This window comes from Cadophora gregata, assembly GCF_030347475.1.
Source record: "Cadophora gregata isolate MNR1 chromosome Unknown scaffold_11, whole genome shotgun sequence".
Lineage (NCBI taxonomy): Eukaryota > Fungi > Ascomycota > Leotiomycetes > Helotiales > Ploettnerulaceae > Cadophora > Cadophora gregata.
Window position 1 is genome coordinate 1,394,048 of NW_026695934.1, and position 25,437 is coordinate 1,419,484.

The 25,437-nt window shown below is 49.2% G+C and overlaps 6 protein-coding genes across 6 annotated transcripts; 1 reads left to right on the plus strand and 5 right to left on the minus strand.

Moving 5' to 3' along the window:
* Window positions 1-360: 360 nt before the first annotated feature.
* Window positions 361-3,592, minus strand: ONS95_002571 (uncharacterized protein). The gene is made up of 10 exons (XM_058495833.1): window positions 3,143-3,592; window positions 3,027-3,073; window positions 2,873-2,955; window positions 2,796-2,818; window positions 2,721-2,739; window positions 2,548-2,670; window positions 2,441-2,501; window positions 1,846-2,397; window positions 1,698-1,791; window positions 361-1,444 (listed from the first exon to the last, which is right to left on the minus strand). The coding sequence occupies exons 1-9, from the start codon at window positions 3,281-3,283 to the stop codon at window positions 1,755-1,757; spliced, it is 1,086 nt and encodes a 361-aa protein (XP_058354561.1). The 5' UTR covers window positions 3,284-3,592; the 3' UTR covers window positions 361-1,444; window positions 1,698-1,754.
* Window positions 3,593-4,251: 659 nt separating this feature from the next.
* ONS95_002572 (uncharacterized protein) lies at window positions 4,252-6,688 on the plus strand. Its single transcript, XM_058495834.1, has 7 exons — window positions 4,252-4,452; window positions 4,504-4,787; window positions 4,843-4,972; window positions 5,025-5,489; window positions 5,543-5,635; window positions 5,685-6,379; window positions 6,436-6,688. Exons 1-7 carry the CDS (start codon window positions 4,263-4,265, stop codon window positions 6,463-6,465), a joined length of 1,887 nt encoding a protein of 628 aa, XP_058354562.1. The 5' UTR covers window positions 4,252-4,262; the 3' UTR covers window positions 6,466-6,688.
* Window positions 6,689-6,903: 215 nt separating this feature from the next.
* ONS95_002573 (uncharacterized protein) lies at window positions 6,904-13,822 on the minus strand. Its single transcript, XM_058495835.1, has 3 exons — window positions 12,410-13,822; window positions 8,360-12,355; window positions 6,904-8,304 (listed from the first exon to the last, which is right to left on the minus strand). Exons 2-3 carry the CDS (start codon window positions 12,216-12,218, stop codon window positions 7,475-7,477), a joined length of 4,689 nt encoding a protein of 1,562 aa, XP_058354563.1. The 5' UTR covers window positions 12,219-12,355; window positions 12,410-13,822; the 3' UTR covers window positions 6,904-7,474.
* A 210-nt stretch (window positions 13,823-14,032) lies between these two features.
* ONS95_002574 (uncharacterized protein) lies at window positions 14,033-17,953 on the minus strand. Its single transcript, XM_058495836.1, has 2 exons — window positions 15,731-17,953; window positions 14,033-15,589 (listed from the first exon to the last, which is right to left on the minus strand). The coding sequence occupies exon 1, from the start codon at window positions 17,739-17,741 to the stop codon at window positions 17,238-17,240; it is 504 nt and encodes a 167-aa protein (XP_058354564.1). The 5' UTR covers window positions 17,742-17,953; the 3' UTR covers window positions 14,033-15,589; window positions 15,731-17,237.
* A 1,061-nt stretch (window positions 17,954-19,014) lies between these two features.
* On the minus strand, window positions 19,015-20,279 carry ONS95_002575 (uncharacterized protein; the record flags this gene model as incomplete). The annotated part of the gene is made up of 2 exons (XM_058495837.1): window positions 19,015-19,775; window positions 19,856-20,279. The coding sequence occupies 2 exons, from the start codon at window positions 20,277-20,279 to the stop codon at window positions 19,015-19,017; spliced, it is 1,185 nt and encodes a 394-aa protein (XP_058354565.1).
* Window positions 20,280-21,624: 1,345 nt separating this feature from the next.
* Window positions 21,625-23,926, minus strand: ONS95_002576 (uncharacterized protein; the record flags this gene model as incomplete). The annotated part of the gene is made up of 6 exons (XM_058495838.1): window positions 21,625-22,430; window positions 22,480-23,075; window positions 23,201-23,251; window positions 23,300-23,426; window positions 23,478-23,759; window positions 23,818-23,926. The coding sequence occupies 6 exons, from the start codon at window positions 23,924-23,926 to the stop codon at window positions 21,625-21,627; spliced, it is 1,971 nt and encodes a 656-aa protein (XP_058354566.1).
* Window positions 23,927-25,437: the final 1,511 nt, after the last annotated feature.

Genomic DNA, 25,437 nt, shown 5'->3' on the forward strand with positions numbered 1-25,437 from the left:
CAGCAAATTTTACGTTTTGGGACTCCGTAGGGGAGGCTGCGCATATGTCGCTAACAGCGAGCCTGAATGTGCAATTCAGATTTGGACAATCATGGAGGAATATGCCGAAGAAAATGAAATCTTGAATACAGTTTGGAAGGCATTGGGAGATCTCGTTAATGATCACAAGCTCTGGCAACCTCCTCTGGGTTTGGCACAGAGTTCTTTCCAGCAGGAGGTGCTGAAGAGCTCACCGAGAGATGGTAAGACGAGACATGAATTGCGTTAAAGAAGAATGGTGTGACGACAATAGAGACTCTGGTGGCAGGTGCTGGAAGAGCGGAAATTCGACTTCGGCTCGACTATGGAATCATGCGACTACGCTATCAAAAAAAGGGCAGATGTCCCGCTACCAGCTTCGCCATGATCTGAATATTATCATGCCATGCTACTGATTAATAAGGGAATGGTTTTTCTTAATTATTCTGAGACTCTTCTAGTTCCAAGTGATCCCTGATACACCAGTAACCGAAAGACGAGACCTGAACGTACTTACTCAAGTCGCCGACATGTCAATCAAGACTTTCCAAGAGCCTCATGGTCAGCATTCGTACCTCGTTTTTCCTGGAGAAACAGCACGTTCTTCCTCATGCGAGGTTTTGCTGGCCTCCTTCCATGTCCAAGTCAGGAGCTTCCGCCGCTCCGTCGCGGTCAATCTCTCTCTACGTGACAAGCGCGGCTGAGCAAAGCCCCACAAGGCTTGGTGAGGCATTTTTGGAGATGTATCAAACGAAACTCTCCTTTAGATATTTCTGTAGAAAGAAGTGGCGCGGTTGAGGCTCTTGCCGCTGGGAAGTCTTTGTAAAGAGCACCGATCGTTGTCCTCAGGCTCCGCTGAGCCACGACCAGTGGGTCGATGAACTGCTGAGCCTCTGAAGGAGAGAGCTCTCTTTGATCGGATTGCTGGAAAAAGTGGTAACTTGAGCGCTAGAAGTCTTGGCGATCTCGATTGAGCAGCTGTTGGAGGTGTAGGCTGAGGGCCTAACTGAAATTTTGCCTCGTCGGATGGTTGAGGGGTGGGGGAAGTGCTTGGACATGTAGAGTTTGGTGCAGGGAAAAGCAGTCGGCTGTTGGCCCCGAGCTCTGACTACCTTTCGAATTTGACGAACAATCGCTGAATGATTCTTGGTGCTTGAATGCTGGATTAGATGCGAAGTTCCCAGGTGCATCGCTGGCCGCAGCTACTAGCTTACCACCACCAGAAGTAGCTTGCCTCCCCTTTTGCTTTGACTTACTTCGAAGTTCGGACATAGTTCTCCTTTTTACTTCTTGTGGTCATTCAAGAACCATGCTAGCAGTCTGTTATCCCTTCCTCTTCGACGAAACAAATGTGTCAAAGCAGCAGGATTGACATCTCTTATCAAAACTCGAACAAAAGTTGATATTAGTTTCGTGAATCACCCACCTGAAGCTATATTAGCTTGAGTGAATATAAAGCTCGGCCGAGATGGCGTCAGAAATCCTCTAGCCGGCAAATTGACCGCCACGTCAGGTGAATAGTTCAAGGGGAAACAAGCTTGCTCATGGACTAGAAATCTTTCCAGAGACTCACCAGCTTCGCAGCCGCAAGAGTGAGAATTCCGCAAGAGTGAGAATGGTACTCTTGCCGTATTCTACCAAATCATGTTCGTGAAGTGGATAGAAATGCTCAGACTGACATGGAACATTGCATTTATCGGATAGAACCATATCATCGATCTGCTCAGAAATAGGATTTAAGTACAAGGAGGCTTCCGACCATATACAATTCGCCTAGAGGTATCAGCCAGAATGTTCTCAGGACTTTTTGATAGTTTCTGGACTCACAGTTCAACATAAGCATGCACGTTACGGTCCCTGACATCCTTCCTGACATTAACCAAAAACGCTTCTGCTTTGTCCACTGACCATCCCAGGCCCCTCGTCAACACAGCTCGCGTCGAACTCAATCCCTCACATAAATCATGGCAGAACCAAAGCCCCAACGTCTTCAAATGCTTGTCGCGTGGCCAAGTATTGAGGGGCCACTTCAGAACCTTTTCCTCCACATCAATAAATCCGATTTCCTGCATCCACTTTTTGTACTCTTTGACACGAGTCCATGGACGTCCAGCCTTGGCAGAACCTTCAATGATGTACTGATTCCAGCTCCATAAATCAGTTCCAACCAAAGTATCGTCGACACTTTTCATGGGAAAATCGGTATCTTGCATTTCAAAATAGCCGCCCGGAGCAAGACTTTTGAATGCCTGTTCAAAGACATACTTCGGATCTTTAAAACAGCTTACCATAAGTCTACCATGTATAAAATCGAACTTTTGAGAGTATGTCCATTCGTCTTCCGCATCCTCAACCTCAAACTGGCAGTTCGGCGGAACACTGAATGATCAGCTCGGATCTTTCGAAAAGAGTATCGACTCACAATTCCGGCTGTATTGGACTCAAATCACTACCAATGACTTGCGCTGAAGGATATTTGTTTGCTACAATTTGTCAGTGAGACTGCTGAAAGAAATAAACGAAACTGACCAAAATCAATGGCCCAGATTCCAGTCCCAGTCCCGATATCAAGCACATGCTGGGGATTCTCTACGATGGGTGCAAGAAAAAGCTCGTCATGTAAAGTCATGTGCCAAAGATGATGTTGCATATCTGAATATATCAGTAATGTGTCTGACAAAGCCAATGTGGAAATAAAATACCCAATCGTTCTTGCTCTCTCTAGCAGCAGATGTGAATCAGCAAATTTAATCCTGTCAGTTTGGTGTGGCAAGTACCTCGTCGTTGGGCATCACATAACCTATAAACGGGGATCAGCAATCGCAAACTTCGTGAATGTGTCCATTAATCGTACTGCCTTCTTTGTATCTGTGATATGTCCGGCCATCCTCCTCGACATAGTCATACACACTCGATCGTACGGAAATCGTGGACCGTCTGTAAGTAAAATTCCATAAGCAATCGATATATGAAGGATCAGCCTCTCCCCATCTGACGCCAGAACTCACGGAAGCGTCAAGTCTCCTATCGCAGAATCGTCGTCTTGACTATCAATCTATTATCACACAAGAGCTGTCAGAACATGCTATCCCAAGAGCTAAACGAAAATCGTGGTTCCACTCACGCTTATGAGACCGTCCCCATCACTTATCTCCCCCAGATCGTCCTCCGGTATCGTCCTCTCCGGCGAATGTTCGGTATCACCAGCATGGGCATGGCCACTATTCTCGGCTGCATTTTCCGCTGTCTCTGGTTTCGATGCCATGTTGTATACAGCTGGATATAGGAGCCGTGTCGTCACACACAAAGTGGAATTGGAATTCTTGCATCGATCGTGAGATATCTATTAGCCTGTTCGGAGATTGGGGTTAAATGCGAAAGCAACCTTAATTGGTAGGGTTTCATGAAATCAGCAAGGATTCCGATTACCATTCCAGGGGTATGAATGTGGGGATCTGATGTGAGTGTGAGCGCTGATCTGCAAAATTATTTGAGGCGGACGGCATCTAGCTCAATATCAATTGGATCAAACAACTATGTATCGCACTTAAAAGAGAGGTCAAAGCCTCATTTTCCCTCCGTCCCGAGATCACTAAAATTGTACTCCACAAAATGGCCGGAGGTCCGGCACGAGCCGTGCCTAGCTCTTGGTAGTACTCCGCACTCTACGTGTGGCTGGCGGGGAAGTTGCCAATATGTTGGCAGAATCGCAAGTCCACTAAGGCGTTAAAAGATCTCCCCGGCAGTTGATCTGGATGTCAGACATTTAAAAAAAGACACTCGATGGATCTAAAAGTCATAAAATCTAATACGGACATTTAAGTAGGGTGTAAATATAACTTTCGGCTTCTTCCAATGGATTCTTAACATCTTACGAAAAGAAAACAAAGTCTCAAGGGAAGTTCGACTGTTTACTTTCGAGGGGAAAGGACGGGGTTAACTTTGGCAGTAATTCACGGCGCAGTGTCACCACATCATCGTCAGATGTGAGGATCCAATTCGTTCATAGAAGCGATCTAATCCGCTTGATCTTCGTGAGCTCTTTAGGCAGATCTTCTCTCTCTCTCATAGGGCTGGGCATTTGAACTGGCTGCGAGAAAGCACTCCCCTGTCTGTTCAGTAAGCATTGTGTGACCTAGCGATGACCCCGCGTAGTTAAAGAACCCTTCAACTTCATTCTCTTTGCTTTCCAAACTTTATCTTCTTACACCAGTGGTATCGTGACCCCAAATGATCCAACAGTCATGAAAAATTTTCCTCGAGTTGTGTCCCTTTTGATTTTGGTGCATAGTATTTGTGCATATCCAAGTTCGGTTCACCACGCTCAACACCTATCTCACTCTGGCGGACTCCGCTCGTCTTACGATTATGTCGTAATTGGCGGTGGAACTTCCGGATTAACACTTGCTGATCGTCTCACCGAGAGTGGTAAATGTTCGTGATCTCTCTTTTGGTGTTTCTTGCCACTAATTTGTAGTCATATAGACTCCGTATTGGTTGTTGAGTACGGCTACTTCTCAGATATTCCCACCCTGCCGTATGACCCAATCAATCCAATAGATGTATCTCCTGAGTCTTTGATGTATAACATCACATCTGTTGGTACCAAGAAACAGTTAGTTGGCATTGGTTGTGTTGTCGGAGGTGGATCTGCCATCAATGCTCAGGCATTCATGCGCGGTACATCTGAGGACTATGACCGATGGGCCGCTCTTGGAGGCGAAGATTCGAATTGGGGTTGGAAGGGTATTTTGCCGTATTTCAAGAAGGTACGGATGCTGAATTTGAATCCTGAGAGGAGAAGATGACTGATCGAAAGGATAGAGCGTAACTTTCAACCCGCCTGATCCGAAACTCGCTGAGGAATTTAATATAACATACGACATCAAAGAAGCATGGGGAGGCAACGGTCCTGTCTTGGCCAGCTACGGCGATTATCAGTATCCTCCTACCAGTATCTCAGGACTCCCCGAGTAAAACTCAGAAAAGCACTGACTCATATACAGAGATCATGTATGAAGCTTGGAAAGCTTTCCCAGGGATCACCTACCCACGAGACGGCTCAGAAGGCAAAGCAGGAATCGTCTGGATCCCCTCGTCCAAAGATCCAATCACTGAGACGCGGTCCTACGCGCGAACAGCACACTGGGACCCTGTGCAGAACAGGACCAATTATGCGATCCTCACGGGACATAAAGTTGCCAAGATTAATTTTCGTCAGACTAGGTTGGAGATAATGGCGACAAGCGTGAAGATCGTTTCCCGGACTAACAGTTCGTCGACCAGGATCGTGAAAGCATCAAAAGAGATTATTCTGGCTGCTGGAGCGATTCATACACCTCAGATTTTGCAGTTGAGTGGCATTGGGCCGAGAGACGTGTTGAAGGCTGCAAACATTTCGCTTTTAATGGATCTCCCCGGCGTAGGCTCAAACTTCCAGGATCATTCGTGGTTTACAGTGGGATACAATTGTGAGCCTGCCACTAGGTAGCTGTGATATGCGTTTACTGATGTGATATTACAGTCACAACTCCCGTTCTTCCCAACAGAGCATCGTTGCTCAATAATAAAACATTCGCCTCTTGGGCGCTGGAGCTATGGGAAGCCAATCGCACAGGTCCACTGCTTCTCGGCTCCAATTCCCAAGATCATGCTGACGTCCTCAGGCCCATACTCAATCTCGCAAGGAGGAGGAGCTGCTCTAGCCCAAGTCGGTCTCCCGGTGATAGCGCCCACTACGTACTCTTCCATTGCATCGGAAATCGAGTCTCTCGATCCGGCAAGCATCTTGTCCCTGGGAACACATCCAACAATCGTTGCTGGATACCGCGCTCAGCTCAAACTTATGGCAGCGGCAGCACGCTCCAAGAATACTGCATGGCTTCAAATGGGATTAGGCGGTAATCCGTTCGGCGTAGCAGATCAGTGGGTGTTCAATATTCATCCACTAAGCCGAGGAACAGTCCACCTAGACCCGTCAGATCCGAACGGAGAACCGCTGGTCGATTATCGCATGCTATCAAATCCTGTTGACCTGCGTGTAGCTGTGGCTCTGTTCAAAGGCATCAGAGCATACTATGGTAGTCAAGGAGCTATGAAGAGATTGACACCTGTGGAGACGAAACCTGGAGCAAACGTGACGTCTGACGCTGATATCGAAGAGTTCTTGAAGAAGACGCTCGATCCGAGTCAGTACCATCCTGTTGGAACATGTCCTAAAATGCCGTTAGAGCTTGGAGGTGTTGTTGACGAAGAGTTGAGAGTGTATGGCGTGGAGGGTCTTAGTGTTGTGGATGCTAGTATCATGCCGTTGATTGTTGGAGCGACGATGCAGTCGACTGTTTATGCCGTTGCTGAAAAGGCGAGTTGTAAAGACTACACTGCAAATTGATGATCGACACTGACGGAGATGAGTAGGCTGCGGACTTGATCAAAGCCAGAGCATAGCTTCCTCGAACACGGAAAAATGCCCGGTCAAGGTTTTTTATTACCGATGCGTGATCTCATTCTGTTGACTCCTGTTATTTGAAATAAGAGAGACAATATTCGCGAAGATTTTCATCCTTTGGTGACCTTGTAAATTGACGATAAAGTTAGAACTGATGGGAGTGAGACGGATTTCCTGCTGCCCTCGCTTAACATAATGCAAAATAAACAAACTCATCTGTTCCCCACAGAGTATTTAAAAAGCAGAACTTTATGCCCAACACATTTCAAGCAGGAAGCAATGTCCCAAGATTCTCGATTACAGAGGGATTTGGTGAGTTGGCTTATTGATGCGGTGAAGGGAGGGCTGATCAGTGGATTTGGAAGATGCAGGCCGTGGGTGCTGGGACCTTGCATGAAGAGCCTCGAACATACAAGAATTCTCGGCGTGTATTTGAGTCATATTTGTAATAGATTCAGGTCTATACTTAACATTAAGTACGTATTGAGTAAAGTAAGTGGGTATCTATCGATCTCAAAACGTAAAACAACAACAGATCGCTCGCTCGCTCACTAAAAGCAAAACATAAAGAGCGTCTCTCATCCCATCATAATCATCATCGCATATATCCAACCCCTCATTGCAAACCTATCCGTATCCTCCCACAAAAAAACAAACCCCCCCAATTTTAAACCATTAAAGCAATGACCAGACTGCGATGATATGATGTGATATGTATGATGAAATGCCAACCCGTGACCGCAAAAGAAGGGAACAGATGAGAATGTAAGCCTGTATGTAAATAATAGGCAGATAGGAAAATGATGCACCACGGGCTCGCGCCCTTGATATCTTTCCGTCTTTGACAAGATTTATAAGATCATACCAGACCAGACCAGAAATGATGTCCTCCTCGCTATGCAGCAGACCGCTAAATGCAAATGCCAAACGACCGGTATCCAAATGAATCGGCAAGAAACGATCCAAGGATCAGGGTCAAACATAAAGAGAGGTAAAAGAGATGAAGGACTAGACACTGGCCGTCCTCCTCCGCCCGACGACAGGTTTCTGCGCGTACGCAACCACCAGTTTGAAGCTCGCATTCCACTTCTCGCTCTCCGAAAGCAAAGAGCCATCATTGAAGATACTCCGGGCTAAGTCACCATCGGGAATAACAGCCATCTCGTAGCAGCGTGTATACCACCATCGTCCGACTTTAGCAACCATCTTGGTGATACTCTCGTCCCCGGCGCGAGACTCGTCCTTCATCATGTCTGCTAGGCTGATTTCCTCCTTATGGCCATGTTCGCGTTCTTTCCCTTTGCTGCTGGTGCTCCCGCGATGGGAAGTATCTTTGGAGGCAGCAGGAATGTTTGACGCAACGGGAACACCAACGTTGCAGCTCTTGATGTCGCTGAACCCACGCTTACCGACGATGCGAAGGACGGTGTCGCTTGCGCTGGCGAGACTGATACTCGGATCTGCGACTTGCATCTTGACTTTGAGGCCGCGGACCGCTCGACGAGCACGATTACCCATGTTCATCATGTCCAAATCTAGGATAGCCATCTCGAGATACCCACCTGACTTGAGTACGCGTTTGGACTCTGCGACGATGTTGCGGTAGGATGCCTCAGACATGGCAGTAGGAAATCGGAAGACGACAACGTCAAAGGTAGATGACGGAAAAGGGAACTTATGGGATGTGGAGAGGTATTGGATCTGACGGTGGTTCGGCGGGGTGAGCGGAAATGATGTGCTCCCGGATGTTCTCTGGGAGTTGGAAAGTGGACGAGTGGGCGAGAGGTTGTAGAAAGTTGAGTTTGGATAGGTTTCTGCAGCATAAAAGGACCAATCATCTGGGAGGGATATGTTAGCTTCTTGAAGTATCATGCGGTAGGAAATGGGACGCACCATTACCAAGGCCATCGATGACCAGGATCGAATGGCGTTTCGTTGGCCCCTCGAGCTGCATTATTTCCTCTCTGGCAGGACTGAAGAGAACGTGTCCGAAAGTCAACCACTTGCTGACTGTCATTGATCCCACACGAAGGTTAACCTGCGAGATAGGAGAGCTACTCTCCTGTTCGGAGATTGTTCGAAGCCCTGAAATGGAACGCGAATGGCTGCTTGATGATGTTGATTTTCTTGAGCTGCTTTGCGAACCACGACGAGGTCTTTGGGCGGATTCGCCGTGAACAGAGTTATTTCGATCTCCATACCCAGAAAAGAAGTCTGTGAATGACATCGGCGTCGTCGGTGTTGGGATAGTGTTCAGAGCATCTCTCAACCGCGCACTCATGTCCCCGCTGTATACACTGGAGGATGTAAGGGCTGAGCGTCGCTCTGGTACTTCGACAACCTGCTCCTTGATCGGTGGTGCCGAGGTCAAGGTAGGAGACTCCTTAGCTTGCACCTTGCTCTTCCTCATCCGACGACTTTCATAGCTCTCGTATTGGAACGGAACTCCGTGTGATGATGTTGCTGACACAGGTACCTTGATAGTATCGTCGTTCTCGATCAAGTCATCGTATTCATCCCATACTTCGTCTTCCTCTAGCTCAGCATCGGCTTCAGGAATAACAGCAGTGATTCCAACGAGGCTAAGACCACCAGAGCTACTCGTAGTAGCCTCTGAATTCTTCCGGGGGGAGAATGCAAGAAAATCTTGATGACTGGCTCTTGTGCTCTCCGACCTGGACTCACCAGAGCTTTGTCGTGATACATCTTCCATATCGTAATAGGGCAATCTGGTTTCGACTGGCTCTGGTGTCGATGGCTTGGGAGGGCTAGGACCTAGGCCAACAGAATTCTTATCGACGACTTGTGGCAATAGAAGCGGCTGAGCAGTGCTTAGACGAGCAAATGGTCGTGAGAATGATTTCGGTGAGGTCGCCTCTGGCCTAGCTGAGATGACCTTGGGTATGCGTCCAACTTGTGGCAATCGACTTGGACGCGTTGGTGCTGTCTCCTTGACCAGATGCAATTCAGTCTGCGGTATCTCAGGTGTAAGCTTAATAGGCTCTGGGGAGGAAAAGATCGGTGTAGCCTCTTCCTCCAGAGGAGAAACCATATCAAATTGAACGTCATCGGTCGGATGGTGGTCTTCTTTAATCTCTCCAAACTGTAGTAAATCAAGCTCTTCGTTCGACAGGCTTATAACGTCGGCATCACGAAGGATATCTTCCAGATCGAAAGCTTCTAGTTCTTGCTGCTCATCAGAGGAATCAAGCATTGCATAATGTGGTATTGCAGCGGACTTGGGCACAGATTTTGCAACAGTGACTTGGAGCGGAGGTCGAGGTTCCGGTTTTGGGTTTGGTTGTGATCGATGGAAGAAATTCCACTTCCGCGGTGACCTTGGCCGCTTCTCCAGCTTCTTAGGCTTTGTCATTTGAAGTTTGCGTGCCTTCTCGACCTCTGGGTTCTTGTCCAATTGAGATTCGTCTGACATGATGCTGGCGTCCAAGCTTGTAATCGACGGTGATGCACCACCAGCGAATTTGAGAGGTCGAGGGAGATTCAACGTGCTACTTGAGTTCTGAATAGATCGCCGGAAAGCCAAAGAACTTTTACCAATGCCATCGTCGCTGCTGTCGGACGGTCGACGGCCTTTAGGTATTGCGATAGCCGAAGCTCGCTTTGTCGGTTCCTTGGGTAACGCTGACGGCCATAATGTAGTCCTAGAAACCTCTTGACCAAGATTCGACGAACCTTTTGAATCCATGCTAGGTCTACCAAGTAGGAGGCTGGTATTGCTTTCTGATCGAGACAGCTCAGAGCTGGCGTTGCGGTTTTCGATGATTTCGCCTCCCCCAGCGATGATTACAGGGCTCATGCGTTCAAGCAAGAAAGGGTCATGAGCACGAGTACTGGCAACGCTTTCCTGGGATGAACTTGCTCCACTCATGCTTCTGTCCCGAGCTCTGGCCAGACCTCCAGCACTGCTACTTCTTCCTCGTGGACCATATCGGCCATATCCTTCGTGTCCAGTTCCGGCTACAGGTCCCTTGCGAAGTACCTTCTCCTTCGTTTCAACGGTCGGTAACTCAGGCGCAGTCTTTGTGCGGCGCCCGAACAACCCGAAACGAGGCTTCGAACTTGCCAGACTTGGACTTGGAGTGCGACTGACTGTACCTCTTGATGACGATGGGTTTTGCTGAGGCTTCAGAGTTGGAATGATACCGAGTCCAGAAGGAGCAGGTGTTGCTTCTCGCGGAGATGGCTGGACGGGCACAGGCGAAGGATTTCTTGACGGAAGTCGGCTTGATTGTTGAGAGCGGGGACCAAGTGGAGGCGACGTAACGGCACTTCTGGGAAGTGCACTTCTCCTTCTGTCTGGTGAGAAATTGATTCCAGCCAAATTACTCTGGATCACTGCCATCGACTCGCCTAGTTGAGTTTGGAGATCAGGGAGGCCTTCTCTACTTGGCCGTATTGGTGGGCGGGCAAGTTTCGGAGCAGGAGCGGAGGGTTGTACGGCTCGTGATTTGGCAGGTGACGACTCTGCGGAGGTCATTACTGGTTTAGCGAGTGCTTGAGATGATTTGGAAGGAGACTCCTGCTCCTCGGATTGAGACTTTTTGAACTTCTGAGACGATTTTCGTGGCGGTGGACTCGGTGGTAGTGGAGACAATCTCTTCTTTTTCTTTTTCTCCTTAGTCTTACCCTCTCCTTTGACAGTCGAATTCGACGATGACGATGTTAATGATTCTCGTAACGATGGAAGGCCATGCTGATCGACTAGTCCACCTACTTCGCCCTCGTTCGGAATGCTCGCAGCTCTTCTTCTTGTGACGCTCGTGACAGGAGGTCTCGATAGAGCAGGGCTTCCTTGCCGAAGTCTTGGGGTAGTAGCCTTTAGGGGCGCGATTATACCTGGAGACTGGGATGACATGGAGGTAGGGGTCGTATCTCGGCTATAAGTTCCAGGTCCTGGAGATTCGGAGAATCTAGTTGATGGACTGGCACTATATCCACTTCCAGAATATCCACTTCCACTGTATCCACTGTATCGGTGATGGCTACTTCCACCAGAGTGAACCGGTGTTCCAGATAGAAGAGGAGTCGGTGGAGGCAGGTCATGAGTAGACAACTTTGGTTGTAAGTCTGCAAGAACTCTTGTTTGAGGCGCCAAGTTGTCCGGTCTGTTGCGGTACCTATCCAGTTCCGGGATTATGGGTGGCGAGTCCTTGACTGGAGGAGCTCTGGCTCTTGTTCTCGTAAATATTTCATTATAAGCCTCTGTTGACCTCATCGAAGCGTCAATACTTGGACGTTGTTCGGCTGATGTTTGTGCCCATTTCGTTGGCGACGAAGATCCTGCTCTCTCCATACCCGATCGGGCATTTGATACCTGTGAAATTGACGAAGGCTTCCTCCGTAGTACATTGCGAGATGATTTGCCTTTCAGCTCGGGCTGAACCCTCTCGGCTGCTGCCTTATTCGCAGCCCTGCCGAAGCCAAAACTTGATGCTGTGATACCCTTCGGCCGTTCCGGTCTTTCTGGCCTCTCTGGTCTCGCTGGCCTCCTTGTACTTGGCGAAGGTTCGCGCATGCTCGGCCTCGGTAGTCCTGTCTGCGGTGTCCTGGTCGATGGCACAACCACTCTTTTGGATTCCATCTGTCCCGAGAGATGTGCAATATCTGCCTCCCTCCGATCCTTCACGGGCGATCCCGCCGCTCCAGCCTGCATGTATGCTCCAAGTCTTCTCCCTCGAGGCAAGTCACCTGGCCTAGTAGGTGGGTCGAACCCTGATTTATATGATGCCATTATGTTCCTTCAGACTTCGCATGATCTTGCCAGTTTTGTGCTGTGAATCCAACTGCTATAATGTACGGTATTGGTGTATATTCGACATTCCTTGGAGAAATCCGCGAAAAATGAGGTATTTATACGAGTAGGAGTATCTGCATTCTGTGAGCGCTCGAAAGTCAACAATCGCGATTTAGACGAGAACTTACGTCCAGGATCTGCAACAAGAACTTTTGTTGTCCGCGAGGACAGAGTCTCTAGAACAAAAGAAAGTATACTTGGCTATTATGGCAATATATTTCCGTGTCGTCCGAAAGTTCGCCTCGAATTATATGTGGTGGCCAATGTTCCGTTCTCGCAGGCGAAAGTTCCCAGTGTTGCGTAATGTAAACAGACGGTACCGCCAGGGTTTACTGAATATGTGCTGCGATGAAATGGAACTAGGAACAAAAGTGACAATTACGCTTGGGCAGTAGATCAACAGTATAAACAGTAGAAAAGGAGGAAAGTGGATGTGATGCTGTTGTTAAGGGTCGCGCTGGATGCGGAACGGTCGAAAGCTAGAATGTGGGGACTAGCAATCGTGCGTGCCGTAAAGCGGAAACGAGGATTTAGTTGGTAGATTGGCAAGGCGCTTGTCTCTTAGCAGCGCAAGCCTCTTGTTGAGACAAAGTTTGATGGATGACGATGGAGGTATCAGAGGGCGTAGATGGGAATCCCAGGGAGAGCTGATCCATTGCTGAGATATGGAGTCAACTTTAGGGCCGCTCCACCGTGGAGACGAGTGGAGCGTGAGTGCCGTGACTACCAAGACTGGTATCAGGGCTGGGGGGAGGTATATTTGCTTGTGGCGTTGAGAAGCAGTCGACTGGACTTGAATCTCTTCCAGATCCCAGCGATATCGTGCAGAGTGCAGCAGTCCCAGTCATGCGGGTCCGCTGGAAGGCCGTGTCTCTGCCTCTGGAATCGCCGGAGAGAGAGTTTAAGCCTGAGCCTAAACCTGGAATAGAAGCTGTTGGAAAAGGAAAAGATCCACGAGCCAGGCCAGTATGTCTGGATAGGAGTACTGTAGAACAGCCGGGCAAAGTAGACAAACGGACAGGGCTAGTCATCCAAACTGGCGGGCACGCAGAAAGCATGCATCAAAAAGCAAGAACGCAGCGGACAACGGTACGATCAACTCACTCACACGCAAGACGCGCACAAAAAAGCAGGTGCTGCGCCAGCCTGCGCGTCTCTGCAACGCTGCTGCAGGCTTCTGCGAGGACTGCATGGCATTGAGACCTATGAGAGGAGGGCAAGGCCATAGGAGGAAATCCATTCGTCGAGCGGTGTAAGTGAGAAGCAGGAGGCCGGATGGGGAGGATTTTTGATGTTGGGCAAACGAGACTTGGTGGCGTTGCTAGCTCTCGAATCAGTGCTGGGCGGCTAAGTCCTGATCGCCCATAGTGGGGTCAACGGGCGCTCGGGGAGGTCCACCTGTCCACGTCCTTTGCCTTGGCCCTTGGGAAATCTGGATCCGCACTGGGACTACTACTGGGAAGCGTCAAATCCTTCCATCCCAAAGATCCCTCCCTCCCGAGTCCGACGCTACTACTGTTGGTAGTAGTACGGTACTAAACTAAGTACGGAGGTAGGACTGATCAGTAGGATAGACAGCAAAAGCCCAGTCATCGCATGAAGTGGCCTGCATCGGCTTGAGCAGTGTGCATGTGCATGTGCCCTGAAATAGACAACACAAACTTGCGACAAGCGCTGCGGCACTGCGTCTATAGTCATGTGCCGAGCCCTGATCTGGTCGTGACCTCTCACCGTCGTGTATCTCCGGGCCGCCAGCTTTCAGCGATACCAAGGTACATCACCGCAAATCGACCTCCTGACCTGTAGCACAAGCATGCCATTTGCTGCCGCGCTGTGCCATGAATTATGCCCACGGCCACCTGCGGGCCGCATCGTCCCCTCTCACGCTCAGGTCAAAGTCAGATCAGGGTTCACTCCAGCCGGCCCTGTCTGTGCCTATCTTTCCTCCTTTGAAGGCTGGAGTCCTCTGGAGAGCCTACTTACCATGTCCCTGAAGGACGGCCAGACCCGTAAACAGACGACAATCCTCAACAGTGGGGACACTTCCAGCCATCTGGTGCTTCATTCGACCGTTTTTTGCACTTGGAGTCACACGAAAATAACCATGAACCAAAAATTCGACTTCTCTGTGTGTTCATTGGTGAAGAGCCAAAGATTCTCATCCAACCATTTTGATGAAATTTTTGCTCCCAGCGCCTCGCTTAATCCTGAGCCAGCCCCTGAAGCCCCCCGAACTCTGATCGCGGACCTCATGTTTCTCCCTACCCGTTTGGCACAAACTCTTTCTAACCTTCTGCCAATCGTGTCTGCCAGATGGGCATCTCCTTTCTGTCAATTCGGAAGAGGAAACTCGCAGCCTGGAGCCACGGACGTCAATGTTGGTAATTTCGAGAGCAGCAGGCACTCAAAGTAGTGACAGGGATCACTAATACCCGGTTCGGCTTGTTAACACAACAGCCGTTGATTTGATGCCGTGCAGCGTGATATCGCACCAGTCAATCGATCTACGATCCTCTGTGCAGCAGCATCGACAATCTACAGGATCTGATGTACGTGTTTTGTTAGGTGCCAAATAGAATGCTCTCACTGTACACCGAGCCTGCCTCTCACAAATCGTCCTTCGCATTCAGCCCACCACCTGACTCATCCCGACAGTCCCATTTCTTGGAATCTTCGTGATCAGGTCCCAGGCGAGCTGAAGCGCGCAGAATTAGCGGAGAGGCACCTCTGCGTTGTCGCAATGGCGATTGTGGCGGGTGCATTGCATGCATTTATGCACAGCCTTCGCCACACCCGTGAATCCCAGGAAGCCGAGGATCTTGACCGAATGGCGACTCCGAACTTCATCGGCAGTATCGACAATGCTCGTTGACGTGGCAGCGAGGCAAAATCTGAACTCTTGCCTTTGGAATCATGATCCTGATCCTGATCAAAATTGAGGTAGAGCTGTCAAGATATGAAGCGAGCACATCATGCCCTTTAGAGCCTTTTTTAGCGATGCGCCTGAGGTGTGGACGCTTCGGAGGAAATCAGCATGGCCGTTTGACGATCAACAGGGCTTTCAAGCAGCTCATTGGTCACCGTGCAGCCAGTGTGGCTTGCAGAAACTCTTTCGCTTGGGGTTGATGCAAATAACGTGACGACGAGAGGGTGTCCTCATCCTGGTCTCATGTGCTTCGAATGGTCGTTCGAAAGATTCCAGATCCACCACCTTGCCGCACAGGATATCATGGCTGCATCTTCGGACGAGAAAGTCGCCAGTCCGAGCAAGGATGAGATCTCAGTTTGGATGTAGTGCTATCCGGCGCCTGTATCTCGCCCTCTCGTGTCAGCAGTAAGAACTCAATCTTTTGCGCCTATGAAAGGAGCTTAAATCATCCTCTTCTTCCCATTTGCAAATACAGAATCCTTTTCGGACCCACGACTCGCAATCGAAAAGGCTGACTAACTGCTTCTTGGATCTCATTTGTGGCTTTCTCACCCACAGACGTCCATTCCTTTCACACCAAGGCTTTGATTGAGAGCTGACGCGAAGCTTTACTTTCACAGCTCTAAACGAGCAAGCCGCCTGGAGTGTAGTCAAAAGCAGCCAAGACCAGGACTAATTGTTATGTAAGGCCCACATCTGCGGCGTTGGTTCAACAAGGTCCATCGTGGGAGACTTTCGAGCCTATTAGAACATCAAAGTCGACTTCTCGCTTCTCATTCGCGAGAGCCCTTTTGACGAATCCTCACCCTACCCGAGGGGAATTCGGAAACTTGGATCCCCGCAAACCATGACCATGATGAATTTCTGTAAGTTTCCGCACCTGCCGCTTGGTGTAAAGCCTCGTCGGTTCGAAAATCCAGAATAATGTTGGGAGTTGGGAGTTGAGAGGAATTGGAGAAGTGATGTATCAATCTGAAGCCATGACATTTTAGCCGGACGGCTAGGGGAAGAGAGCCTTGGTCCCCGCCAGCCATGATTTTGGATGTGTTGCATCCAACGCTGCTGCATGCAAGAATGGCGTCTACTCTAGCTGTATGATGGGCGTCGTCAAGGAAGATGATTCATGTCTTCAGCGAAGACGACGACAATCGATGGATGTCACCATCGTCGCTATCAATTCTCGCTTAACAACCCAGCAAGAGGGAGGACCGCTCCCTCCACTTTTGAAGCAAGACTCACTCACTCTCCCATTCTGCTCAGACCTCAAGCAGAAGACATCGGCAAGTAATATCGCTCCCCAGAACCTGCTCGTCTCGGATTATTGAACCTGGCGACACAACAACAAGCTGCAATGCGCAGTATCGGGATCGCAACATCAAATCATATCAACAACAAGCACTACCATAAGTCCAGGGTGATACTCACTCATGCACACACAGACTGGAATGCTCCTGTGAACATCTAAAGACCAAATCTGGGTCTTTCTCCAGCTTTCAAACCAACACCGTTTCAACACTCCGTCATATCAGCTCTGTCAAAAGCAATATTGTTGGCAACTTGCCCGAGCAAAACAAAACATTCAAGAAACGAACATTCCCCATGAAAAGACGTGCCTCCACACCTATATTGCACAAGATTTCCGGGTGTCTGTTTCGAACTTCCGACATATGTTTTGCCTGATGGAAACAATCCGACACGAGTATTCTCCATATCCAACCAACAGTCCACAGTGACACTCATTGGCTCTCGAGCAAGCCAGTTACGATCTTCGTCGTCCCCAGTGCCAGACTTCAATTAACATCAGCTCATGTAATTTTTCATCCCATTACCGAAGCATTTTCCTCTCTATCGTGCAGTTCCTCCTCGGACAAGACTTCCGAAATCCATCTGGGCACATGTTTCATGTGCACACGAAATGCTCTGCCATCATTCTCCACATGCAGAAAGCAACCTCAATCACTCGCTCATTCGGCAAGACTTCCCCTCTCACATGTTTCTAGCGTGACAATGCCTAGCTTTCCCCGCGATTACTGGATCGGGACCGCACCCCATCCCACTCTCACCCAGTGACAAGAGTCCGTCATCCGCGGTAACTCGACACCAAGACATAAGGCTTCCGCAAGCGAATATTCCGTCCCGTTTGTCTTACACATCTCTCCGAGATAGGGCCTGCCGCCGTCCTGTGCCCGTAGTGTCCGGGGTAAGGTTCGAGAATCGAGATCGATGTGTGATGGCCAGATAAGTAAGCGCCAGAAGAGTCTGGAGTGGAAGATCAAAGCTTCTTTCTTCTTCTGGACATGGCGATCTCTATCTCCACTTTGTGATGTGACGACAGTTTCTTCATCGGTGGAGATTCCCCTTCTGAGCTGCGGGGTGAGGTGATTGAGACATCTCTGAGATAGAAACTTCCAGTTCGTCATGCAATGCCATTGCCCGCATAGTCCTTTACAGACGATTCTGATAAGAAGTCCGAAATCTAACCTTCGTCCGTACTCTCCAAATCCTAACTGGCCCTCATGCGAGGGAGCCATGGGTTTGACGTTTGTCTGTGATAAACTCCATCGCCATATTCAGACCCAAAGAAAAGAACGCTGATCCACTGAGACGAACCTATCGCGAACCTTTGTTGAGGCCATTGCTTGCTACCTCTCACACACATATACTTGTGAGGCTTGCACTTCGCAAGACCTTGTGTTAAGACGCCCTCCTCAACTCCCCTACAAACATATGTTCTCGCGTCCACTCTCGACCAGATCCCACTCTGGCCATGATCTCAAACTCAACCAAATAATAACACACTCCAGCACCATTCGACTGAATACTCCAAGCCATTAACCCCACCCTTCCCTTTCCTCCCCAAAGTAAACATTCAAGCCACAACTCCATCCCACCCATCCCAATCCATCACAGCTACCATATCATACCACACAATAACCATGCCACCCTCCCGCGTTTCACCAATGTGATACGACCCTGGCAACCTGCTCCGCTTCCTTCAACTCTCATAATACAACCAGTTCGTCGGGCGGAACGGGCGGAAGACAGCCGGACTAGCAACCAGACATCAATCAATTCCCTGTCATAACATCCAGCTTACTAGTCTACAGTATCAACAGATTGGAGAACTTGCAAGGATAGGCAAGCTTGCGCTGCTGGCCGAGAACGGAGTGGAAAGAATTAAGAGTCGGTAACAGAAGGGTGCAAAAGTGCAAAACGAAAACAAAACAAAGGAAAATTAAACTTCTGGAAGGTTGAATGTGTGACGCGCATGGTCCCTTGCCATCACGTCCATACATGGAGGTAGATGTATGCACGAGGCAAGTTCGTCTCTCAGAAAAACAAGATTTAATACTGAGACACTTCATTGATGAGGTAATATCTGAGATCGCAAGAAAAGGCATGTTTGTGTCAAAACCACTTGGCCGACGCAAAATCAAGGTTCTCAAATCACCTCTAGACGAAAGTCTAATGTCGATATTCCTAGAAGGTCATTTCCCACACTCTTAACCGAGTGAGATTGGTTGTTGCAGATTCTTCATTTTGTATAACCATATTTGTACACATCCGCTAGCGAAATCCGGACCCGACGTAATCCAGTTCCCATGTGTCTGTATCGCTTTTTAATGCCCGATTCGGAAGGACCCATGTGGCGACGAGAAATGAGGTGATGTGGTAATGAATCTGCGAATTACATTTCTAGCTTCAGTCGAATTTTTTGATTCGTTGCCCTTCCTGAATTTCCGAAAAAGATGACAGCTGCCGCGACCCCCGAAAGCATATGAGAGTAATCTCCGTCTAGGAGCATCACTTTGCAGCAGCAAATCTCTTTGCCCGCGCCTCAGCCTTAGCTCTCTCCTCCGGATCATCGGTGATCTTCTTTAGGCCCTGCCCAGCAGCTGCACCTCCAGTCTTTCGCTCTCCACCTCGTCCACCACCTCTCTGACCCTGCCCACCGCCACCACCGCCTCGTCTTGGAGCCTCCGTCCTCCTGTCCGGTGTCTGTCGCTTGGCCTGTCTACCTTGCGCGCCTTCTCCTCCTCGATCCCTCTTCAACTTCCGCTCTGGCAGCGCACTGTTCAGTCCCTTCACGATATCCTCAACGACCTCTTTCTCCTTGACCTTGTCTGTCCCGAACTTCTTCGCGCGCTCCTCGAGTTTCTTCTCCTCTTCTGTCATCTCCTTGGTAGGCGCAGCCGCTTCTGGACGTGCGAAGCGCTTCGCTCTTGCGGCGCGTTTCTCTGCTTCCTTCTCTGCTTCACTCAAGCCTAGGCCGATTGTGTAGTCCTTCTTTGGCTCCTCTGGCTTCGCCTCTACCTCCTTCTCTCCCTCAGCATCTGCAGCTGGCGCAGGCGCACTTTCGGTCTTTGCTGGTTCGGGTTGCTTGACTTTCAAGTCATTCGTGGTCGATGGGTCGATCGCAGCCTTTTGGTTTGGGACCGCAATTGGAGTCTTCACCTGCCCGACTCCACCAGTTGCGATCGCAGCAGCTGCTGGCGCTGTTGTAGCTTCAGCTGCGGGTTTGTGATCGTCCTCGTCCCAGTCGATTTCATCTTCTCCTGCGCCAGCTAATTCCGAAGGTTAGTCTGTAGTCCTTAATGGAGGGAGAGCGCATCGCTGGGTAGAGCGCAAATAGAAATGAACATACAAGCAGTAGCACCGCCATTCTTCTTCGCATCATCCTCTTGCAATCGCGCGATGAGGTCTGCCTTGTTGCCAGAAATGACGAGACCGCGCTCACTCAGGAGCTTCTTGAGGTCGGGTACCTTCTGGGCGCTGTAGTCTGCCATAGCTGTATATGTGTGATTTTCCTTTCTGTCAGGTTCAGCAGGATCGCTAGGTCGCCTTGATGTAGTCGATTGTGCGATTGGTGCTGTTGAGATTGAAGTAATATGACGGCGATGATGTTGACGTCGAGGATGGTGGTGTTTTCTCGAACGCGCTGTTTGCCAGGGATGAAGTCGAGTCGCATTTGCAGGGATGATGCGGGCACTAGCGGGCTTAATTCTCCGATTCTTTGAAGCGATATGTAAATATAGTACTCGCCTTCTTTGTTCCTCGCGAACCCGCATCACGGTGTATGTATAGGCAAATGACAGTATTTATGTTAGAACTTTGATGGTTGAATGAATCATGATACTGTTATCACCCTGATCTCCGTTAAACCCGAACTTCTCGTTGCAGAACATGCGTATACGGAAGGTAATCTGTCTCTCCTTTTGTCGCTCACAGGGAGGCCTGATATGCAGGAAAGTTTCTAGATAAGGAGAACTGGAGAACAAGGATTTGATTTGGTCGATATGCAATTTCCACTTCCTCGATAGCTTCCAGCAGGAGGACAGCTGTTTGACAAGTACCAAGACTTCGTGATCTTGGACTTTTGAAAAGCAATGGTTTTCCGAAATTCAACCTCCAGCTTGACCATCGAGCACGCTGTGATGCAGTGTCTCGGCTTAACAGACGTCTACTGAAACTCGAGCCGATCCCCATTTCTCTCCAAGAGAGTCCCTCAGGATCGACAAATCCATACTCGGAGACAATATCAGAATCCTCGTGAAAAGTCCTCCCCAGAACCTGGCCTCCGCCCTCCCAGATCCAGCCGCCCGCAGTCCTTTCGAGGCAGACAATCGCAGAGAAACGCCATCACTCGCCGTTTTTTGTGCGGATTGCCCCTGAGCTTTGAATAGGTGACCCCAGGTGGATGTCTCGTTCGGTGGAGGTATCAAAATCTGTTCATCATGCTGCCAATCCATCTCGTCTCCAGTCGGATCTGGGTGCCAGTGGTCGAGTCGAACCAGTGCAGCGTCGACAAATCGTACGAGGCTATCTACCAGCGCTCGGAGTTGACGACGAATTGTTCATCGAAGTGGGGGCAGCTTTGCGTCGGTTTGGAGTGTTGGGCATTTTGGTGTCAGATGTTCGTCCCAGTCGCATTTTGTGTATATTGATCGCTTTGGGTTTCGCGTCTTCTGAATGTTTGTTTGGCTCTGTTGGGATTGTTCTTCAGCCCTCGTGGATCATAGGATCGGGGATGAGGGCCATCGGCGCGGCTGATTGGCTGAAATCGCTCTTCCGAGCTGAGATCTTCCCCTCGTGGGTGTATTGGTCTCCAGCTATTGCTTGACATGGCTGTATTTGCAGGTCATCTCCCAATTCTGGAGTTGGTGAGCTAGTCTGCGATATATAGAGGCTGAAAAGAACAATCGAAAGATTGTTGGTGATAGAGCTGAGTGGTAGATTTTCTTGGAGCTATCTAGGAGTTGAAACAAAGTCACTCCGACAATGAGAATTGAAACGCCGACCTTAGTTTCTTGCAGCGCTTTTGGGTGACTTGGCAAAAGGTTTAGTAAACTGTCCTGAGGAAGACTACCGGCAGAAGTCACCAGCTGTAGTGAAACTTGTATGTCCAACAAAGGGTCAACTCGGCTCTTGCCATCCCCATTCTGTCAATAGTTTCTTGACACGGTAGTCTGTAGCCCAGCCTAAATCTTTCTCAATTCCACGAAGGAGGTCAAGCACGACTTGTCGTTCACGGTCCTCTATAAGGCACTGGCCTGCCACAAAGAGCGGCTGCACTTGATGAATTCTGACACTTCCCTCGGGTCGAGCCAATGCAATCCCACAAATCTCATGCACATGAAAACGAACCTCCTTTTCGATTTCCCGATATGAGCGGATCCGGTCCGATAATGTACTGCGACGGGCCGTAGATTCGTGAGGTCTGTTGACGAGAAGAATCGTTCGGGCCATATGATATGACTGCATTGTGGAAGCACACATTGGAATAGAATACCATATCTCACTGAAAATGGCTCTTGCAGAATTGGGAGAAAGACTCCCATCGGTGACAGGGGGTAGACGGGCGCAGGGCTTAAAAGTCTCCGGAAGCCCATGATGCCATATCTCAAGTTCTTTCTCCAATTCTTTCCACCTCTCCAATATTACCATTTGATTGATTCCGATGAGACCAGACGGGCTTGCCGGGTCCTGTGGGAAGACATGATCAACCGAGTCACCAGACGCAATGTAGTTTATGATCTTGGACATCAGCCAGATCAGGGCATTAGAGATCATGTCTTCACGCATGACAGCTTGTCTTTCCGGGAAGTGCGAGTCCTCGGTATTGCTGGGAAGAACAAACCCTTGTTCGTCTAGTTGAAGTCCAGCAGCTTTCCAGATAGAGACGTCATTCGTGTTAAGTCGAGTCTGGCATTCATTGATGACTGGAAAACGTCAGCATGAAGTCCTGGAATCAATATTAGTAGTTCTCACATGCAGCTAGGAAGTCTTGGCGAGCAAAGTTCCAGAATGCAGCCTTTCGAGCTCTGGACGGTCTGATACGTTCGGATATCGCTCCTGGGCTTGTCGGTGATTGTACAGGCATCATTCCTTCTTTTTCTGCGAGATCGAATAAAGATTTCGTCCCGCTTAGATGCCTTGACCAGGCGGTATTAGCGTGGTCAAGGAATTCATAAACACATAGTATCGCACCCGCAGCTAGAGTCTCATCCGCGTGGCTCGAACTGGGAGGTCGTGTCAACCTTCGTCGCTTGATTCCTGGTGTTAGTTGACCTCCGTGTGATGATTGAACGCTTGCAGGGCTGAACGCATCCTCACCGTTCATCGGGGTGATAGGAGTTCCTTGGCCCCGAGAGTTTGACAGTTCCTCCATGAGGAGCGAGATGGCTCTGTCGTAATACTTGGCTCCGATGTAGGGCCAGTTGGCAGACTCAGCCCGGGGGTAGAGCTCCATGTCAGCTTGCTTGCTGGCAGTTCCTCCGACAACGGCTTTTTTACCACGAACCTGGCCCAATTGTTTCGCGGCATAAGCGCAGGCTGAATATCTGAGCAATGGGTTGGTCTTTGCTCTATTCGCAGCAGAAGTTAGCTACTAATACAGAATTCCGTATGAGAATGATTTGACACATCTCGGGTATATTCCGTGGTCTGAGATAATGAAATGCAGAAGAAGATGGACTTGCTCAGTACGTACTGAACAGGGACGTGGTGAGCAAAATAGCAACCGAGATCGAAAAGGTCCATCCTGAGGTTGTTAGCCTGAGGGTGAAATAACACTTGCAATTTGACTCACCATTGGCCAGCGGTCTCCCCAAAATGTCGAAGTAAAAATGCGACTTCATGTTCATCGACAGGAGGTGTCTCGTCAGGGACTTGTGAGGAACCAATTAGGTGTGGATCAATAGCTGGAGAAGCATAGCCTAGGAAAAATTAGTCTGAGATATATTGGCTTCAACGGTAGAGTCAAGTACCCAAAGAACTCTCTGGTCTTGTTGGATTCAGAATGAAGTTCAACTTGTTGGACTGGTGTGGTGAAGTCTGTGGATATTCTGGCGAGGGTTGTATATACTGGAAAGTACTTGTTGCTGCCGCTGATAATGCTTCCAAACCCGGAGCTTGATCATATGGTATACTGAAAAAGGTTTCCGAAGCTTTTTCTTCTGCTCGAGGGGAGATGACTGTAACAGAGCCAGGGCGATCAGGTTCAGGAGTTGGCTCCATGTTATATGGATCGGTGATATTGAGAAAGGTGACTGGTAGCTCGTCAGGCATATATCCCTTGGGTTTTATACAGCAATTATGACTACGTACCTGTTCTCGGTACATCCACCCAAGTATTATTCTCGTTGAAAGTATTCTTGTATGCGTAGAAGCTTCCTAACCTGCCGTTGCCTTCTTCCCTTTCCCCAGTTCCATTCATCGAAGCATTTTGTTGGTGACGAAACACAACTCCGTCGCTAGGCTGGCATTGCCGGTTTCCTTTTCGACATTGGCTGCACTCTGGCTTGATCTCGTCGCATTTTAACTTCCTCTGGCGGCAAGTTTGGCTGGTGGTAAAGGCAGACATTAGCATAATTTCGACTCAACTGCAGTCAGTGTTCTGTAGCCTCAGGAGCTTACCAGCCTGTGCGCGACCTCATGATCTCATCGTCTTGGGTATAAAGTGGGCATGATCATGACTTCCAACAATTGCCGCTGTTAATGTTGCTGCTGCTGTGCCAGCAGGCTGTTGAGGCGGAATTTGGTTGATGAGTCTTTGGCATCCGCCCGTCACGGCAGACGCGGGGCCCAGATTCAAGTGGGTCTGGTCTGTCTGCAGCGGGAACGGGGAAGCTTACTTCCACTTCCATTCCTCCACTGCCGACGACGATCTCAGCCTCTTCGGAAATGCATCACCGTTGGCCAGCAAAACTACTAGATACTTGTGAGGTTCTCCAATTTCAGTATGAAGAGACCGTGGAACTCTTTCTACATCAACAAAAAGGCCAGCACTTGAAGTGGTCTCCCGAGTCATACTAATCCACCTAGCCGACCTGCCTCATGCCAGAATTATATTATGGCCTTCAAAGTCTGACTGATAGGCGGAAAGACAATACTACACGATTGCTTCGAATGTAATGGCATCTTCTTGGCACATCACAGTTCTACTGAAATGTATCGGGCATCTTTCGCTGCAGTCTTTCAGAGTGAAGTGCCTGGAATTTTGGAAATGTTGGCGCCGCCGCAGTACCAGAAGTGTGCTCCAGCACAGAATTAAGAACTACCGGGTGCCAGCAATTGGGACCAGACGCCATTGCGAAGAAGTCTTCGCGGCCATGCCTGGCAGCAGTAAGCTCCAGATGAGCAATGTAAGTTCCATGCGTGCTTAATATCGCACTGTTCGTGGGCAAGTCAAGGAACCCGGCCAGATGTTGATGAAAGCAAACTTCCCAGAGTTCGAAGGCTTTCTCTTCTGCGTGTCTTCATACAAGCAGGACATCAGATGACTTTGTTTGTTTCATTCTGTGCGTTCATGGAATTGATGGCCTCGATGCAACTTCAAAAGTGTGGAAGCGTTCTGAAACAGGCTTCTAACATCAAAGTCTCCGTCTCGACCACAGCAGTAATTCGCTGTAAAAGTCTTTTCTGCCTATACAAATTCTTTGTACCAGCAGCTCCAAAACACTTAGTTGATCATTCCGATCTTGAAGAGGAGTTTTTGAACAGCCTCAAAGTTTTAGCGATGTAACATCTCTTTCACTGATGAGCAATGAGTCAGCATTTCAGGTCTTCAGAGGGGGTTCCGACCTCCAGAACTTCCGGCTCCTGATATCACCAAGAAGCTAAACCTAGAAACTCACTCTGTAAAGTACAGGAAAACACAAAACATCTCTATCTCATTCAAAAAGAAGCATGTCCAGCCTTCCCTGGGGGCTGAAGACCCTTCGCCCT

Coding starts and splice junctions, on each gene's coding strand:
- ONS95_002572 (XM_058495834.1), top strand. CDS start 4,263: ATGAAAAATTTTCCTCGAGTTGTGTCCCTTTTGATTTTGGTGCATAGT. Junction 4,973..5,024: donor TTATCAGTATCCTCCTACCA/GTATCTCAGGAC, acceptor ACTCATATACAG/AGATCATGTATGAAGCTTGG. Junction 6,380..6,435: donor TTTATGCCGTTGCTGAAAAG/GCGAGTTGTAAA, acceptor GGAGATGAGTAG/GCTGCGGACTTGATCAAAGC.
- ONS95_002573 (XM_058495835.1), bottom strand. CDS start 12,218: ATGGCATCATATAAATCAGGGTTCGACCCACCTACTAGGCCAGGTGAC. Junction 8,305..8,359: donor CATCGATGGCCTTGGTAATG/GTGCGTCCCATT, acceptor TATCCCTCCCAG/ATGATTGGTCCTTTTATGCT.
- ONS95_002571 (XM_058495833.1), bottom strand. CDS start 3,283: ATGGCATCGAAACCAGAGACAGCGGAAAATGCAGCCGAGAATAGTGGC. Junction 3,074..3,142: donor ATGGGGACGGTCTCATAAGC/GTGAGTGGAACC, acceptor GTGTGATAATAG/ATTGATAGTCAAGACGACGA. Junction 1,792..1,845: donor GTGCATGCTTATGTTGAACT/GTGAGTCCAGAA, acceptor TGATACCTCTAG/GCGAATTGTATATGGTCGGA.
- ONS95_002574 (XM_058495836.1), bottom strand. CDS start 17,741: ATGGCTCCCTCGCATGAGGGCCAGTTAGGATTTGGAGAGTACGGACGA.